Below are 18,783 nucleotides of genomic sequence, written 5' to 3' on the forward strand. Positions count from 1 at the left end.
CCTGAACAAAGGTCTGGACATCAGGGAGAAGCCTGAACAACAGACTCAGCATCTGAGAGACGCCTGAACAATGGAGTGGAGAGCGAGGTGTGGAAAAGGTCACAGGGACGTGGAAGTGGTGTCAAATATCTGAGGGTAGCTCAGAAAAAGTACTTTCATGGGGGGAAAAATATGGCAGGGCCGCCATTAGTGGGGTATAACCGGGACAGATCACCTGAGCAAATATATGCATTAAAGTGCATACAATGGCTGAAGGGACCCTTTAAAGCACGCGTAACATGGATGGATCTTGTCTTTACTAAAACAAATGTTCTGTGGTTTGCGTGCTGCTAAATGTTTGTTTGCATTTGAATTGATCGTGCAATATTAAGACCAGATGATAACGCCTGTTTTCCCTTTAATTCATTGCACCACTACCCACTCCCATCTGTTTCATTCAATAAAGCCTCTAACTCCCAGATTACGATCATCCGTTGGGTTATGGAAAGCCAAATTTATTTCTTTACTTTAGGACAGTGTTTCCAACCAAATAGTTTGTGTCACTAACTAAATTGCAACCCTCCAGCAAACACATTTTCTGTTCACACTTTGGTGATTAACCCCTTTTTGACCAATGACTGTGAATATCTGTGGACAATTGTGAACAGGGCATGCTTGAGCCGCCCAGTAGTATAACCAAACCAAAAGATCCACTTCCATTGATCAACTATACAGCCCATAAGGTGAATCTAGCCATAAAAAAATAACAAGAGATGATGATGTGTGTGAAAAGACTTCTCACGTAAGCCTAGATATAGACAGTATAAATTAATGCTGGCAATGTTTTTATGTACAATAGAGCATTTTAAAACTATTGTAAAACTGCAATTTGTGCGATGTAAGGACTACTGGTGTGGATTATAACAGGTCATAAATGTAGCGTTGACTCTTCTCTGCCTGCTCACTGGATTTCTTACCCTTGAGTCAAGACTAGTTTATTTACACAAAGATTAATGTAAGTCAGGCAACAAGGCAGTCATCCAGAAGCAGAAGTGTCCCTTCCAGGACTGATATCATGGAGAGAAATACAGTGCTGTGAAAAAGAATTTGCCCCATTCCCAATTTATTCTATTTGTCACATTTAAATGTTTCAGATTATCCAACTAATTTTAATATAAGACAAAAACAATGTGAGTAAACCCATAATGCAATCAACCTTTTTCGATAACTTGCAATTAATTTTGGCCACTCAGCCACATTGAATGGTTTACAAGCGTGAATGTCCTTTTTCTGGTCATGGCACGGCATCTCATTCTGATTCAAGTCAGGATTTTGACTAGGGCCACTTCAAAACCTTCACAAAAAAATACTGGGGTACTTGACATAGTGGTGGGCTAAGCAATATATTGCCTTAATATTTTTGCCTTAGAGAGGTGGCGTTTGAATGGTATTTACTGGATATGTGCTAAACCCTTGCTTTGTTTTGTGCACACCACAGCCAGAGGTGTCCTGCTGCATAAGTATGCAAAGTCACGCAGGCCCTGAAGCAACAAAGCAGCCCCAGACCATCACGCTACCACCACAAGTCTTACTATTGGTATGATGTTGTTATTGTGGAATGTGGTGTTAGCTTTACGACAGATGCAGCGGGACCCATGCCTTCCAAAAGGTTTCACCTTTGACTCATCAGTCCACATAATATTATCCCAAAAGTCTTGAGGGTCATCAAGATGTTTTTTTGTGAAGTGTGAGTCTCTTTCTTATGTGGAATCATGGACACTGACCTTACCTGAGGCAAGTAAGGCCTGCAATTCTTTACATGTTAGTCTGGGTTCTTTTGCGACTTCCTGGATGAGTCCTTGATGCACTGTTGGAGGAATTTTGGCAATTATGTCCGTTTCACAAGATGAAGTGTTTTGTGTTTGAAAGGAATGCTGATATGTCTTAAGACATCTTAAGACCCGTGCTGGGCAGGTGCTTCTATAACATACTGCAAGCTCTGCAATTACCTTTACATTTGGTCAGAGAGACTTGTGTTTCCTGCTGCAAGGCTTGGAGTCAGAAACTTTTAAAGATTTATTTTGTGATGAACGTACTTGGGTAAATGATAAGGACATAATATTTTATCAAACAAATTCATAAAAACAATCTCTTTAACCCCTTAACGACAATTGCCGGTCCTGGCACGACACGGAAAAGCATGTGCTTTACGACAATTGACGTGCCAGGACCGGCACGTCTTTAAACGGGTGCAGAAAGCGATCTGTTTTCGCTTTCTGCACCCAAAAAACGTTGCTGAATGCCTCGACCTCGAGGCATTCAGCAACGCCGCTATCGGAACGAAGGGGCCATCTCTGGCCCCTCCACGGGGCGTCAACATCCGCCATACTTTGTATGGCGGCGGACGCCCGTATTAAAAGCGTTTAGGAGGCGATCGACGATCGCCTCCTAAACTTAAATGGTGTCGCTGGAATGCCTCGATCAGGAGGCATCCAGCGACACCAAACACTTACCTTTCGATGGGCTGTGACCGCTCCGGAGAGCGGTCACAGCCGCAGCTGCCGATGATCTTCGCCATCAAGCAAGATGGCCGCTGCCCTGTAACAGGAACAAACAAATTTTAAAAGTTCGCTAGACAGTCCAGACCATCTAGAGAACTTTGGCTCCACTTGCAGGTTGAATACAGGTACTGCATTCACCATGCAAGTCAATGGAAGCCAGCTTTCTAATCACAGTGTGATTAGTAAAAATAAATAAAAAAATAAAATAAAATTTATAATAATTAGAAAAAAAATAGTAAAAAACTAGTAAAATGTAAAAATCATTTCCCACTGATGTCACTATCAGGGGAACCTCCAAGTTGAAAAAAAGTTAAAAAAATTTTTTCAAAAAGAAAAAAAATAAATATATATATAAAAAATATATTTTTGTGAGCAAGTCCTAAAATTAGCATATTAGCTTAAAACAATTCTCGCATGGAAAGAGTTAAAATACTGGCATATTAAATGCCCGTGGGGTGTCTACTTTTAAAAAAGGTATGATTTGATGGGGTAAATTGAATTGGCCGGGTTCAACAACATCCCAATTAACACCGGGGGAAGGATGGCCACACACCTAATTTCCAATTAGAAAAATGCACACGTACCAAATGTGGCCTTTTAGTTCCCACAAAAATGACACACCCATGCATGTGGGATATCACTGCACTCAGGAGATGTTGCTGAACACATTATGGGGTGTCGTGTGACAGCGGCATATACCAGGAGCTGTAAATTCATACATAAAGTAGGTGTGTGTGGGAAAAATACACACACAAAAATACTACTGCAAACTTTGAAAACATGCTGGTGGTAAAATGTGTGCATGCAAAGAGTTAAAATACCAGCATTTAAAATACCCTGTGGTGTCTAGTTTTGAAAAATATATGGTTTTGTTGGGCACACTGAAATGGCCCGGCTCAAAGATGTACCAAATAGGGCATGGGCAGTGGATCCCCAAATGCCAAAGTTCAACATTGAAAAATGCGCATGCCCCAAATGTGGCCCTTTTGCCCCCAAACGGCCAGGCAAAATCCTTCATGTGAGGTATCGCTGTACTCAGGAGATGTTGCTGAACACATATTGGGGTGTTTTGTGATAGTGACATATACGAGAACTTTTTAATTCATACCTGAAGTAAAATGTGTGTGGAAAACCAAATGCAAAAAAATGACTACCACAAAGTTTGACAAAGACTGGTGGTAGATATGGTGCATGGAAAGAGTTAAAATACTAGCATTTGAAATACCCTGGGGTGTCTAGTTTTCAAAAATATATGGGTTTATTGGGCACACTGAAATGGCCCGGCTCAAAGATGTACCAAATGGGGCATGGGCAGTGGATCCCCAAATGCCAAAGTTCAACATTGAAAAATGCGCATGCCCCAAATGTGGCCCTTTTGCCCCCAAACAGCCAGGCAAAATCATTCATGTGAGGTATCGCTGTACTCAGGAGATGTTGCTGAACACATATTGGGGTGTTTTGTGATAGTGACATAAACGAGAACCTTTTAATTCATACCTGAAGTAAAATGTGTATGACAAAACAAATGCAAAAAAATGACTACCATAAAGTTTGACAAAAACTGGTGGTAGATATGGTGCATGGAAAGAGTTAAAATACTAGCATTTGGAATACCCTGGGCTGTCTAGTTTTCAAAAATATATGATTTGATGGGGTAAATTGCATTGGCCGGGTTCAAAGATACCCGAAATGGCACATGAGGGGAAGAATTACCAGATTTGGGAAAAATGGCTTTGAAATAGCAAAACGCTACCTGTACTTATTGCCCCATAATGGGTAGAAAAAAGCAAAAAAACATAAAAACATTGGGTATTTCTAAACTCAGGACAAATAGTAGAATCCATTTAGCAGGTTTTTTCATTACCTTTTATAGATGAGTAAAAGATTTTTCAACTAAAAGTTAGAAACAGTCATTTTTTTCTAAATTTTTCAGCATATTTTATACTTTTTTTAGTAGTAAATAATATGATACAATCAAAACAATGTCATCTAAAGAAAGCCCTTCTTGTCCTGAAAAAAACAATATCTAATGTGTGTGGGTTCAGTAAACGGGAAAGAAGAAAATTACAACTAAACACGAGCAGCGCAGAAATGTTAAAACGGCCATTGTCACGAAGGGTACAAAAAGTAAAATCAGCCTTTGTCACGAAGGGGTTAAAGGACCATTGTTGTTGCAGACTAAATAGGCTTCACATCTGCCGTCTCATTCTATGCAGCAATAAGATTAATGCCTGGTGATTTTAAGAGCTTTTAAATACTTACCCTTCTATTGCTACTAATTTGATATTAATATATCAATCACCAAAACATAAGTCTATGACACTTTGTAGCGACACAAATACTAGAAACTAATAGGAATGTGAACAAAAAGATGCACTTTTATGTAATATGTAAGTGTGTGTGTGTACATTTTTGTAGCGTTCTCGGCTGATTGGCAGAGTTATATTTTACAGACACAGTAACTGCAAGCTTAATATCGTGTGATCAATAAAATAACACTTAGCATGAAGATCTTACTGGCATCTCTTGCAGCATGGAGCTGTTCATCCAGCGCTTTACCCCTTTCTGAGGTAAACCCACTATTTACCCCTTTCTGGGTTAAATCCATTATTTACTCCTTTCTGAGGTAAACCCATTATTTACCCCTCAGAAGCCTTTCGTGTATTTCCGAGGCTAATTAATTCCCATGTTAATAACAATGCCGGCACGTGCGTGACAGACACAGAGGATAACCCTAGGAGGTAACAAGAGAGCCTGTCAAAGGCTTCCTCTCTATTGAGTTCCTCGTACTACGTGCGCTAAGCTGCATCCTGTTAGCTCCCTTCCCCCTCCATTCATGTGCATATCCCGCGCACGGCAGTCAGTCGCCTACGTGCCGGATCGCTACAGCCTTCATGTCAGCCACACAACTGCAACAAATGCTTACGTGACCACAACACTGGGACTAGCAGGTGGGCCCGCCCGCGGCTGCCTCCTGGCCAATGAGCGATCAGTGGGCGGGAGGGAGCTTGGACGCGAGCCAATCGAGCAATTGCATTGTGGGACATGCAGATGAGTGCTGGCCATGTGCTTGTTGTTTGAGTACGTGCCGGAGGGCGTGGCCAGCGAGCTATGTAGTTAGAGAGCGCAGCGGGTTTTGGCAGATGTCCCGGAGACCCGGCCCGGTTAGGAGTTTGTAGAGATGCTGCAGCAGTGTAACGCGGAGGTGACTAGCATTTATGTGATTGTGTATATCTGGCACGGGGCACGTTCTTTCTTTATAAAAGCTATGTATGTATGTATGTATGTATGTATGTATGTATGTATGTATGTATGTATGTATGTATGTATGTATTCTTTCTGAAAGCTATGTATGTATGTATGTATCTAGTTGGTGTTAGCATTCCCAATGCATATGTCATTATTCTCGCAGAATGAGCGCTGTCTGTTGTCATGACTAACTCCTAGACTAGCTTATTGTTCACTGTTCTTGCAGGCTTATAGTATTTGAAGTATAATTAAATATTCATAATCTCATTTATATATACTAGTGTTTTTTTATTGCTGTGTATTAAGTTGATTGGTATAATTAATTAAATAAATCCTATAGTAATTTGTTACAATAACATGATTATCATGGGCCTTTGGCTGTGCTTGGAGTGTACAGTGTGTTTGTGCATGCACCGTACTGATTTGGGGCTCTTTTTTGTTCCAGTGGGACTGTCTAAGCCAGTTGATGGAGTCCGGCTGTGCAGTGAATTCCCCGGCGGACACTTTGGGACAGTCTCCGGCACACCTGGCTGCTTCTGGTGGAGAAGCCTTTTTCCTGCTTTGGCAGCTACAGACGGGAGTTGATGTCAATCAGCAGGTACAATGAGTTGGAAAAGGTTTTATTACAATGGCAACTGATGAACCACACACCGCAGGAACATTCAGTGGGTTACTAAGGGGATAGGATGAGTTTTTAAACACCAGAATCCTTCTTCATACATAAACCATTGTGTCGGTATGACAACCATCTTGTTTTGTCACCTTGGGGCTGTATCAAAACTTATCTCAAAAATCCAAACAAGATGGATATATGACAATGTAAGCATAGTAAGACCAAAGGGTGGTATTTATGTAAAAAATTTAATTATACCCGCTGAATAACCTCACGTTCTTGTGCACAGGACTGTTTTGGAGAAGCTCCGATTCATAAAGCTGCACGTTCAGGAAGCTTGGAATGTCTTAGTCTTCTTGTGGCCCGAGATGCCAGATTAGAGTAAGTTTACGTGTAAAGATTTAAGACTGCGTCACAGTCAAGAAGCTGTCGTGAAGAATTCTTGGCAGAATGTATTTTCTCATTCCTATACATTTTCTTTTCTAGCACATGTAATAAAGATGGATATACTCCAGAAGATCTCGCCGCGTCTTGTGGATTTTTGGAATGCGCAAAGTATCTTGCAACAGTAAAACATACTCAAAATGCATTCTTAGGAGCTCGGTCTTCGTCCCACGAGATGAGGGAGACAACAGCTGCTATTAAGAGAGGCCATTTGCCCTTATCTGTTGCCTATGGGAAGAGGAGGAGATCGGACGGTACGTAATATGTTTTTTTTCCTCACATCACTTTCTAATAGATGACTGTAACCCCAAATAATGTAATCACATGTAACATAGGAACAAAGAATGTGACTGTAGATAAGAACTACTCAGCACATCTAGTTTGGTTTTCCTGATCTAAAGACTCAGACCTTAATCAGTCCATTTGTCTGGTCTAAGATTCAGGGTAGTTGCCTATCTCATGCATATTCTTATTCCTTCATTGTGTTAACTTCTACCACTTCCACTTAACATACCATCCTTGCAATACCTCTTTAAAGCAGAGTTTTTATATCATGGAACATTATTGTTCTAAAAGGTTAATCAAGCAGGTGTTTCATTCTTTGCTGTAGTGAATGATTCAGTGTCACAGACCAAGAGTCACTACATAACGTATGATGGGATATTAATTTTATTTTTTTACCTTTCCACAGGTTTCATTTAATAAGAAGCAGAGAATAAGATGATTATCCATCTTGGCTTGGATCTAATACGCTTTGACAAGGAGCTCACGATTTATTGGTTTATGTTAAGCTGGATTATTGCGCTTCTCCTTTCTCATAGGAAGATACATTTTACTGAACTGGATCTATGTGTCCAAAGTCATTTTTCTTCTACATAATATGTACAGTTTTTCTATACAATTTTTGTTTATACTCCGGTGTCTATTAGTTTTGTACGACTGATTACCATTACCTAAAATAACTTGTCTGATTTGATGGAGTTACAATGTGTGCATCATCATGATTTGCAGAAATACGTATTTATAATATATATAGAAGGTAATGTAGTGCGCTTGATTGGAAATTTGGGAAATTGGTTTAGATCGTAGATGGTCGCTGCGGTAAACATAAATTATAGTAAGCATCTGCACTCCAGAAGTCGGCCCCTTTCCAGCCGCACCATCCCTGTAGGAAAACGGAGCACAGAGACAGTAAATTCCTGCTTTATTGAATTTAAAAAAAACACAAAACTAACAAATGCCTATAGAAACCTATGTGTAATTCAATGATATATAACACAATGCTTTTTTGGGTTACCTACCTTTTCCAAAATAACATGTAGATCTTCACCTCCTTTGTAATGTGGATCTAGAATTAAAAACTTGATATCCCCTGTAGACTCGCTCCATGTAACACCTAGGATGGTGTGAGCCAGGACACCACCTCCTGTAACAAGAGGGAAAAAGTAAAAGTTACCGTCGCTACAGCAGAAGTATTTTCAGTCCGGAAAAAGTAGTGCCACAAAAGCAAAATTACAGCCACATTGACGTCAGTCACTTTGTTGTTGCCCCAAAATAACGCTGAAGGATTAATCTGGTATTTCTGTTCAGGATATGGAAAGGAATACATACTGGGTTGGGGTCCCATGCTGTGACCCTTTGAGGGATAAATAAATAGTACCGATTAAACTATAACACTGAGGAAAAAAAAGTATATTTATTAAGGTATTATTTTGAAAACCTAAGAATTGTTCCATGATGGAACCTGCCGGGCTGTAAGCTTAGCCGGTACTTCTGGAGGATATCGCTCTAGTTTGAACAATGCTTCGGTTGCTAGTCTCTGGCCCTAAATCTCTATTTGGGCCAGGGGCTAATGTTGAAATGTCCATGGCCACTGTTATTTTTCTATGTGTTTCTGTGAAGGTATGGGAGAAGACCGATCCCACTTACCAGTTATTATTTTATTACACTGCTGTTGAAACAAAGGGCCTAACACATCAAATTCATTCTGACGCAAAGTGGTTTATATTACTATGCCAACCAATACTACATCATCTACATTTGATCTTCTTTAAGCATTTGTTCTTTATAGCTGCCAGTTTGCATGTACTTCTAGAACATTTGTTTCCAATGTATATCTCCTCGATTCTCAGATTCATCTGGTGTTACTCGAATAAGGATCCACCAATGATGCACTTTACTGTTAATCTCTGAAAACATCAATGACACAATGGTACTAAAAATAACAGCAAAAACTCACATGTATTCATTCCCCAGTACGGGTCTTCTACGGAGTCACATTATCATACACTAAAACAGGGGTAGAGTTGAGATTTAACCCTCTTCACATGGACTAACCCCAATGAGCTTCTGCTGCAAGGTCGGATGGCCACATAGTTAAAGCAACTATAACCCCTTCTTGCAGAAGAAACTTGCCAGGGTTGGCCGATCATAATGAGGTCGGTAATTGAGCGGAACTACAAAACCTGTAGTATATGGGATGTATAAACTCACAGAGGAAACCAATTAATTGAGTTCATGCATCTGACATAAAGCACTTTATAGGTGCTGGTCAGCAACGTGTAAACATTAGACGCGCCCAGAGAGAATGGCTGATGCAGCCACCCAAAGTCAGAGAGCGGGGACCTCACCTGCAAATGTTCTTTTAATAAAAATAATGCGCCGCTTCTTAAAATGTACAATTATACAACGGCTTTCACAGAAGTTCCAAACAGTGTTTTTTCCCCATTAAATTTATCTCTATATACGCTTAAACGCACATGGTAGCCAAGTAAACATATTATAATCATCTCACCAATCATAACCGGGGTTCCTTCAGATCTAAAATGATTCACTAGCTCTCTCCCTCTGGATGCCAGCTCCGTACCCTGACTGTTAAAATAAGAAATGGTTAGAGGCATCATGAAGTCAGCAAAAAAAATCTACATGACATCATTGCTATTACAGGTCAGTGCAAACTATCACCGCAAATCAATTTCATGTTTTACAAAGATTAATGAGGCAAAAGACTGAATGTTCTCTGAACACCTCTGCGTACAATTAGAAGGAATGATTTTACCCCCAACACTTATCATTTTCAGTTCTCTCCCTCATTAAATACATAGATAAAAACAACAGGCGTTACTCACCTAACAAACATTATTTTTGAAGTGATGCCAAGAAGCTGGTTCAGTACAAGCTGCACCTCAATGGATCCAATCCACTGCCTGGATCCAACAAAGCTGGCAGGTTTATCCCCGACATCGACAAGTGCCTGTGAACACATAAAACCAATCGTTATTTCAAATTCTAGAGTTAAACCGTATTAGAGGCTGTATGTAATATAGCAAAATTTACATAGGTAGCCAGGGACACCCAAATAACTTTAAAACCATTTAATATTTAGATAGGCATGGTAAGTATACTAATAAATGTTTCCCGCCAGACAGGGTCACAACTGCGCCCACCTTTAAAAGCTGCTAGCTGCGGGTAACACCTGCAGTTAGCATCACAGAGAGTGGGATGACCTCTCACACTCCCTCCCTGCACGCTGTCTGATCCAGCATGGAGGAAGTGACATCACATCCATTTTCTGCATGCTGGATCCGTCTCCACAGAGGCAGAGAGAAACAGGCAAGCAGCTTGGGGGAAAGGTTGGCACTGACTAGCTATTTGGGGGCAAAGTTGGCGCTGACAAACTGTATGGGGGCAAAGTTGGTGCTGACAAGCTGTTTGGGGGCAAAGTTGGCGCTGACAAACTGTATGGGGGCAAAGTTGGTGCTGACAAGCTGTTTGGGGGCAAAGTTGGCGCTGACAAACTGTATGGGGGCAAAGTTGGTGCTGACAAGCTGTTTGGGGGCAAAGTTGGTGCTGACAAGCTGTTTGGGGGCAAAGTTGGCGCTGACAAACTGTATGGGGGCAAAGTTGGTGCTGACAAACTGTATGGGGGCAAAGTTGGTGCTGACAAGCTGTTTGGGGGCAAAGTTGGCGCTGACAAGCTGTTTGGGGGCAAAGTTAGCACTGTGGGAGATTTTGCTTGGTGAAGTGGGTCCGTGGAAATTTTTGCACCAGGGCCCTGTGGTTTCTAATTATGCCCTGCCACGAGACAATTAAATAATTACATTTACGCATGCTTTACAGGCACTGTAAGGAGATTTGCTCAGTTTAACTATAAACCCCCAATAGTAATGCCAAAGATAGATTAGGGAGTAATGAAGACAAAATAATCAGTAACTGATTGGCAGGAGAACACCCAGATTACTTGAGTTGAGTTTCATGTACCTAATATACAATATCAAAGACATTTATTTCATAAAAATAGAATTGAATATTATGGCTATTTCTACTCTACTCCTCATTGGTCCTCATTTTATTAAATCGATTTTTGGTACATATATTTTGCTTTTCACACTCTAAACTATGTGATTATTGCATTTTATATCCTAATATATTTATATAGAAATGATCCTTATTTGAAAGTAATCACATGTGGCCATCATCACAGAGAAAATGTAAGTGTGGTTGTCTTATACTGTGTAGTCGGTCATTAATGTCCCCGCTGGTTCATTTCTGGGGCAATGGACGGTGATGCATACCTGCTGAATCTCCCTGTGCGTTGGAATAGGTTTGTCGCTATATCCCTGATATTTGAACCAGGAACAGATTGTCTGAAGGGAACGGTACGCACAGCCCCAGCCATTATCATCCATGCGATCTTGCATATAATGGTGGTAACTGTATATTCCCTGTACCGCCGAGACCTGTAGGGAGAACACAGGTAAGCACAGAGTCAATGCTAGCAGGTAATCTAATGTGGATTACTAATCCCATCTGTGATATGTGGAACATAATTTTATAAAATTACCTAGAAAAAAGAATTTAGGCAAGCTTTATAATGTATGAAAAGAGGCCAAATATTAAAATTGTGCTAACAAGGCCTGGAGCGATCATTGTTTTTACTTTAACGGGGAACTCCAACCCAATTTTTATTATTACTAGCATGGTATTAAAATCCATTTTCAAAAGTATGGTGTCGTTTTCTTTTTAAAAACAGTTCTAGTGTTTGCATAATATAATGTTTTCAGGCAGCTGCATATAAGCCATGTGTATGGCTCAGTCTTAACCACCCAGCTGTGACTAAATAAAGCCTATGGAAGGACGGACTTCATTAGCATTGCCATAAAGGGTCAGCTCAGTGTGGTGATTGAACAGGGAAAGTCCACAATATCACATGGCTGACAACAATGGCCGCCTCTAGGTCGGCAGCTTAAAAAAGTGAGTTAATGGAGCAGAGTTAAATAAAAGTAGTTCTTGTCAGCGCTAACGGACATTTCTGTACACAGCACTGTATTCTATGCTCCAGGAGAAAACTTTTTTTTATGGATTATAATGTACTCACTGTGCCTCCCTCAATGTTAGGAGGGTTTAGATGCGCATGCGGGTTACGGAGATATCCGTCCTTAAAGGGCTCATCTGGGAAGTGGTATGCATTTGCTCTTTTCAGGTAAGGTCTGTCCAGGGGCAGGCTGAACTGTTCATGTAAAGCCTAAAACACATTTTTGGAGAAAAGCTAAGTGTCACATCGAACAAAAAATCTATACATTATTAATAACTTCAAAGTCAGATATTACTATTGGTTGCATTTTTCACACTGTGGCAAATTCCTAGAATAAACTGCATTAAGCATACATTTTAATGTTACTCTGTCGCTCTACAGCCGCAAGTTTTCCACTTTGGCAGAAAATCAATTACATTGTACAAATAAATAAACGGTTTGTGTTTGTAATTATTCATTCTAATGTCACTCACTGACAGCTGATTTTAATAGAACGCCTTCATAGACATACAGAGGCTCTTTATCACTCCCATCACTCCTGTGATCCACTGACACGTTGTGTTCGCTCATCCAAGTGTATATACATTTAATATTGGCTTAGCGACACAAAGTGTCGACTTGGGCAGCCTCCCATAAACATCTTCCTCCTCTGCAATTTGTAATTTCAAAGGTAGAAAATGTTGTATGGCCTTCTGGCCACCTGTGATTTCACATGATTTCTACATACTAATTGAACACGCCATACACAATACCCTTATTGCAATTCGCGGTCCCAGATCCCAAATTACCCTATTTGCTCGATTATAAGACGAGGTTTTTTTCAGAGCAAATGCTCTGAAAAATACCCCTCGTCTTATAATCGGGGTCGTCTTATAATCAGACCTCAAATAGGTCTGACTATGAGACGACTAAGATCCAGATCCCCCGCAGCTGCAGGGGACCTGGATCCTCCTGTCTCCCCCCCCCCCCCCCCCCGGCCCACTTACCGGTGCTTCTGACTCCCCTGTCATGCAGCCGGGGCAGCGGGTTGACGTCCAGGCGATTCGCGTAGACAACTTACGCTGCAGCCGGAAGGAGGTGTGGCTAGCAGCAGGGGTTGTCTGCGTCCATCGCGCAGACCTTCCCTGGCTGTCAGAGATCAGAGTTCCCCGCACCGGTGCAGATTCTCTCTGACAGGAAGGTCTGCGCGATGGACGCAGACAACCCCTGCTGCTAGCCACACCTCCTTCCGGCTGCAGCGTAAGTTGTCTACGCGAATCGTGTAGACATCTACACGCTGCCCCGGCTGCATGACAGGGGAGTCAAAAGCACCGGTAAATTGGGAGGGGGGGGCAGGGGAGTGTAAAATGGGGGGCATAAGGCATTTCTGGAGGCAGAGTGCTCTGTGAAATGCCTTTTAACCCCCTTAATGCCACTCTGCCTCCAGAAATGCCTTTTTAACCCTCTATACGCCACTCTGCCTCTTGAAATCCCTTAAACCTCCCTATATGCCACTCTGCCCAATAATATGTCTTTTAACCCCGTTAATGCCAGAGTGACATATAGGGGTATAAGGCATTTCTGGAGGCAGAGTGGCACATAGGGGGTCAAAATGCATATCATGGGGCACAGTGGCATATAGGGTTAAAAGGCATATCATGGGGCACAGTGGCATATAGGGGGTATAAGGCATTTCTGGGGCAGATGTGCATAACTGGGGGGTGGGGGGCAGGTTGGAAAATAGAAGGAAATAAAACCAAAATATTTTTCTAAATCATTTTTTTTCTAAATTACATGAATTAACATTTACTGGTAAAACTTTTTTCCTATAGGGTCGTCTTATATTCAGGCTTTTTCTTTTTTTCCTAATTTAATATTCAGATTTGGGGGGTCGTCTTATAATCGAGCAAATACGGTACTAAACTACATAAACATATATATCTAAAACGCCCACTACTTCATACCAAGTGTTGAAGTTTTTGGAGTATCAGCGCGCTCCACCCTGCCTGCCTGTAAAGCAATTTGTGTATTAATTATCTGCAATGTTTCTCTGTTCCTTTCTTGACTTGACTTTCGCCGTCACTCCAAAGAGAGGAGATCACATTTTGAGTTGAGAACAATTTCATAAACAGAGGAAACAAAGTTATACTATAAAGTGTGTGATAATGGAATGTTCTAAATATATGGAAGGTAAGTAATTGGGGAAGTATATAGGAATGCAACCTATTATTTATAAATAAGTTGCATTAACAATAATGGTGGGATGTGAACATAAATCATTTATTGTGTGCTGGGCCGAATGTAAGCCTTTGACAGATTCACTGCAATCGGACCAACATGTTATAATGTAGGACGTTATAACGGTGATATTACCTTCCTATAGCCTTCCAGCTGAGAATCAGGAACCCCCGCAGGATAAGCCACAGTAACAAGGCCCTTTATGTCCGGTAACACGAAGTGAAACGGTTCCGCCAGGTAGATGGAGGTTCCTTTCATATACTTCAACATGCATTTCTCCATTTCAGCAAGCTGATGCGTGAGCCCGTTCACAAGGATCTGCCGCACCCTGATAATAAACACAGTAGACATATACTAGCACAACTCTGAAACATCACTCTTGTCTGAGCCTTCACAAGGGTAATTTGATTTTCGTGGAGCGGATAAAAGCAACCACGGAGATGCAAGGATATTATTTAAAATCATTTTATGTTAAGGGGACACAGCAGCCATTATCTGCCCCTCAATGCATGTGATAGGTGCCGGCCCTTTTCATTTACATGTGGTCTGTTTTGCAAACACATGGAGGGATTCTGCAGATGCCCCTCAAATTAATTTGCCCTTTCCCTACCCCCAGCTAAACACCCTGTAAAAGATGCATTTGGCTGAATGGATCTCCCTGCACATGATAAACTCAGGCCAGATCCAGCACTGGCTCTTACTCTTGATTTTAATGGCTGCTCATTGGCCGCTTAAGCTGTCAATCAGTGACAAGAACATACTTCCACTGGCTTCATTGGAAGTACTTAACTGTCACTGAATGACAGCTTAAACAGCCAATCACAGCCAAGAAAGAAGATTTTACAGCTATGACTGCATCAGGTATTTGTTTCATTTTTTCATTTGGAAGAATACATATTAAAGAGAACTTTAATATGTATTCTTCTATAGCAGTGGTGTCAGGGACATTAGACTTTAATTGATTTTATTTTTTTTAAATTTGGACCAAAGGTATATTAAAAACACAACACATTATGTAACTTTTTATACTTCACGCAGCGACATGTATAGGCTGTTGGCATTCTGATCCACAGAAAACATTAGATAAAATACAACAAATGTATCAGAGATATTGAGTTTGTATTTAAATGAAGTCAGTTTAGGATATCTAGGTAGCCATTTAATGAGCAAAAGTATCAATGTCAAAAAACCAAGAATTTTTCTAATATGTCTAACTTAGAGTTGGAAAAGGCAATATGTATCGGGAGCATAGGTGTAGTATCAGGATAGAATAACACTTACTTCCCCCAGGGCTCTTCTGAAGACACAGTGACCGCACAGTCAATAGGTAAGGTCATGCGCACAACGTGATGGCTTTTAACATCCTGCGTGATCACCGGGGCACAGGCTCTGGAGACGGTCGTCATCTCGAACAGTAAGCTGATGTTTACAATATGTTGCTGCCATAAAATAATACATTATTTTCAAAACATAATACGATGGCAAGAAAAATCTAACTTTTTCTGAATCATGACCATGGTTATACCGCATGTATCACACTTTGGATTACAACAAAACTACCAAGCTATACAACATGGATGTCAGCACTACAATTCCCAACGCAGAAACATAGAATTTGACAGCAGATAAGACCCATCCAACCCTTCTAGTCGGCCCATTTTCCTGCAGTAAACTCTCAGTCCTTGGTCTTGTATTAGATTCAGGATAGCTTTATGATTATCCCATTCATGTTTAAATTCCCCCACTGTTTTAGCCACTTCTGGAGATTGTTTCATTTTATCTACCACCATCCTAACATTTTCTGGGCGTTACTGCATTTGGTATAGAAAAATGCAGCGTTTGGTTTAATCTGTATCTTAAAGAATTTCACACAGAAGTCATATTATGACTTAAATATACACCATTAACGCACCAATTATGCTTTGTAACCCAAGGATTGAACCAAATCCATTCCTTGGCAATCAGTACAGTGTGGATTATATGAAGGGGTTCATTCACTTCTTATGCAATGCTATAAGGCACAGAGAGATGCTTGCGCGTCTGTTCTATACCGTGTCTTGGATTCTTTTCTCTTTCTTTTTGGAGCTTTTTCTCTTTGCATCCTCATCATCAATCCTGGAACACACAAACAAGGATAAATCGCATTTCAAGTGGATAAAGATGCTTTCTTTACACAAAAAAAAGAATAATTCAACTTTTACTCACTGTATGAAGCTCAGTATGTTGTTGCATGGAGAGTCATCTGTCAGTTCTATAAGGGAAGAGCTGGCTCCGGTGTTGGGCCATATGTAAAGCGAGCTGTTACAAACCCTGAACACCAGAGAATCTGACAGCAGCTTGGCAGAGACGTCAGCGAGTGCTTCCAACAAAGCCTTCTTTGTGGATTTTTCTATATTGCACGGGCAGGAAAAAGTTAAAATTAAGCAAAATATTTTCTCATCTGCAAATCTAGTAAACACAAATCCTTTAAACGCAGCGTTATACAAACCATCAGTCGCAGTCAAAGGGAAGCAAAGGTCCAAACCACCTCTGGTTCTAAAAAGTATGTCCGGACCATCTACGCCAACCTAGCAAATAGAAACATTTAGCCGTTACAACTACAGATTCTAATCAATTTATTGCGGGCAGAGGGTTTTCATTTGTATTTAATCTCTGTACACATCACACCTTTCCAAAGAAAACGTTCAAGAAAGATAAGAAAGCGCAAAGAATACAAAGAAAATGGTCCAAACTGAACAATAATCAGTTTTATTCAATAAAGAAATGAATGCTCTCTGCAGCGCCCGATCAAGCAGCCTTATTAATTAATGAGGTTGGCGTTAGAAATATCTTACATGCAGCTGAAAGATGATGATGATGATTGAATGGTATAATAAGCGATATTACAACTCCCATTACTCCTGGGAAATATTCATGCAAAAATGACTTTATTTAGGTTTTTTAAATTACTTTAGGAAATCACACTTCCCTCACCATTTCTATCACTGGCAAGCTTCGTATACCGGACTGTAACGATGAGCTGTCAACAAGCAGCTTCCGGTTCCCTTTTGCTGTTCAAGCCTCGAAATCAAACAAACCCGACCGCCTTAAGCTATTTGATTGGTGGAACGTTGAACACTAGTTAGCGTCCTTTCGTTTTTTTTTTGTTTTGTTTTTTTTTTAAACCAACTACATATCCCATGATGCTTTGGTACACCTCGCTAGTGAATGAATGCATGCCCAGTGGGCTATACCAAACGAGGTAGTAGGGGTGATTTTATCTTGTTTCACTATTGCAGTTCATTAGTTTCTCCAGGGAGCACGAGTATAATGTGCTTAGGTACCATTTATTGGTGATGCAGCATAGATTTCTAATCTACCATTTAGAAAGATGCCGTTTTATGTTTAATAGTGACACATGTACCGTCACGGAATAAGCTACCCCATCTCCATGGAAACCAAGACGCAAGCTGTGGGGAACAGGAGAAGAGGTAGCACAGGTGAGAGCTGGTGAGGAGTAGATACCACTGTGCAGTGTATATGGATAATGGGCATCAGTGTGCTACTTTGGGGTAATTCATTGGGAAATGGGAAAATTATAATATTGGCCAGTGTCACAATGCTCCATTGTAGGAGATGTACTAAGTAATTAAGACCACCTAGTGTGTGCATGTCACTTTCTATGGTTACTTATACTAAAGCTATTAAAACTAAACACATAGTTACTCTTACATTGTTATAGCCCTGATCACTGCTTGCCCCATGCCCAGCAATGTCTGATGCTTGGTGAAGGGCACACATAAATCTCTGTATGGGTTGCAAGGAGACACTAAGCACTACAGATGCCACCCTTGCCAGGTTTCCCATAAAGTAACTGGATCCTCAGGCTAGCTCGGCCCTGCTGAAAATCAGAGGCAGACACTATACGATCATGTAAACGGACATCTCGTTCTCAGGTGTATGTTAGAACCCCGGCTCTTGTGACTTAATGCTGATTATTTTATTACCCTGATGGGCGCAATAGGTGGATTTTAGGATTTTGTCACCCTGTCCTCTTTAAGAATATTATTCTGCCAATAACCTGCACAATCTGACATACCCAAATAGAACGCTTTATACAAAATACACAGGTTTCCAAATTTCTGATCTTTTATCCAACGTTGCTCTATCTCCCCAATTAAACAGTTTAGAAAACCAGATATAACATACTTGTATTTACACGGCACGCTATTCCCCAGGGAATGTCACTAGAGGCTATTTCCCCATGCAGGGTCTTCCCGAAAAGCAAAGAAGTAACGCTGTTTGAAGACAAACATAATATAGCATATAGATGGTGATTTTCCATAAAGTTCATTATTTCTTTTTATTTCTATTGTAGGATTTTGTGCTTAAGCGGAAAGATCGTTTATAATCGGGTGTGCTGTCTC

At 40.7% G+C, this 18,783-nt stretch overlaps 2 protein-coding genes across 2 annotated transcripts; one reads left to right on the forward strand and one right to left on the reverse strand.

The window, feature by feature from the left end:
• Positions 1–5,721: 5,721 nt before the first annotated feature.
• Positions 5,722–7,789, forward strand: LOC149285575 (ankyrin repeat domain-containing protein 37-like). The gene is made up of 5 exons (XM_089495177.1): positions 5,722–5,745; positions 6,235–6,387; positions 6,692–6,783; positions 6,889–7,100; positions 7,776–7,789. The coding sequence occupies exons 1-5, from the start codon at positions 5,722–5,724 to the stop codon at positions 7,787–7,789; spliced, it is 495 nt and encodes a 164-aa protein (XP_089351303.1).
• Positions 7,790–7,924: 135 nt separating this feature from the next.
• Positions 7,925–18,301, reverse strand: LOC149285576 (ufm1-specific protease 2-like). Its single transcript, XM_089495178.1, has 12 exons — positions 18,284–18,301; positions 16,866–16,944; positions 16,583–16,766; positions 16,429–16,492; positions 15,659–15,816; positions 14,513–14,705; positions 12,224–12,370; positions 11,421–11,585; positions 9,975–10,099; positions 9,641–9,717; positions 8,148–8,272; positions 7,925–8,011 (listed from the first exon to the last, which is right to left on the reverse strand). The coding sequence occupies exons 1-12, from the start codon at positions 18,299–18,301 to the stop codon at positions 7,925–7,927; spliced, it is 1,422 nt and encodes a 473-aa protein (XP_089351304.1).
• Between the last annotated feature and the right edge of the window lie 482 nt (positions 18,302–18,783).

Source organism: Sceloporus occidentalis, unplaced genomic scaffold (genome assembly GCF_023333645.1).
Source record: "Sceloporus occidentalis isolate IW3139 unplaced genomic scaffold, rSceOcc1.0.p SCAF_77, whole genome shotgun sequence".
Taxonomy (NCBI): Eukaryota; Metazoa; Chordata; class Lepidosauria; order Squamata; family Phrynosomatidae; genus Sceloporus; species Sceloporus occidentalis.

Coding starts and splice junctions, on each gene's coding strand:
- LOC149285575 (XM_089495177.1), top strand. CDS start 5,722: ATGCTGCAGCAGTGTAACGCGGAG. Junction 5,746..6,234: donor TGCAGCAGTGTAACGCGGAG/GTGACTAGCATT, acceptor TTTTTGTTCCAG/TGGGACTGTCTAAGCCAGTT. Junction 6,784..6,888: donor GCCCGAGATGCCAGATTAGA/GTAAGTTTACGT, acceptor TTTCTTTTCTAG/CACATGTAATAAAGATGGAT.
- LOC149285576 (XM_089495178.1), bottom strand. Junction 14,706..15,658: donor TCAGAAGAGCCCTGGGGGAA/GTAAGTGTTATT, acceptor GTTTATTATCAG/GGTGCGGCAGATCCTTGTGA. Junction 9,718..9,974: donor TCAAAAATAATGTTTGTTAG/GTGAGTAACGCC, acceptor TTATTTTAACAG/TCAGGGTACGGAGCTGGCAT.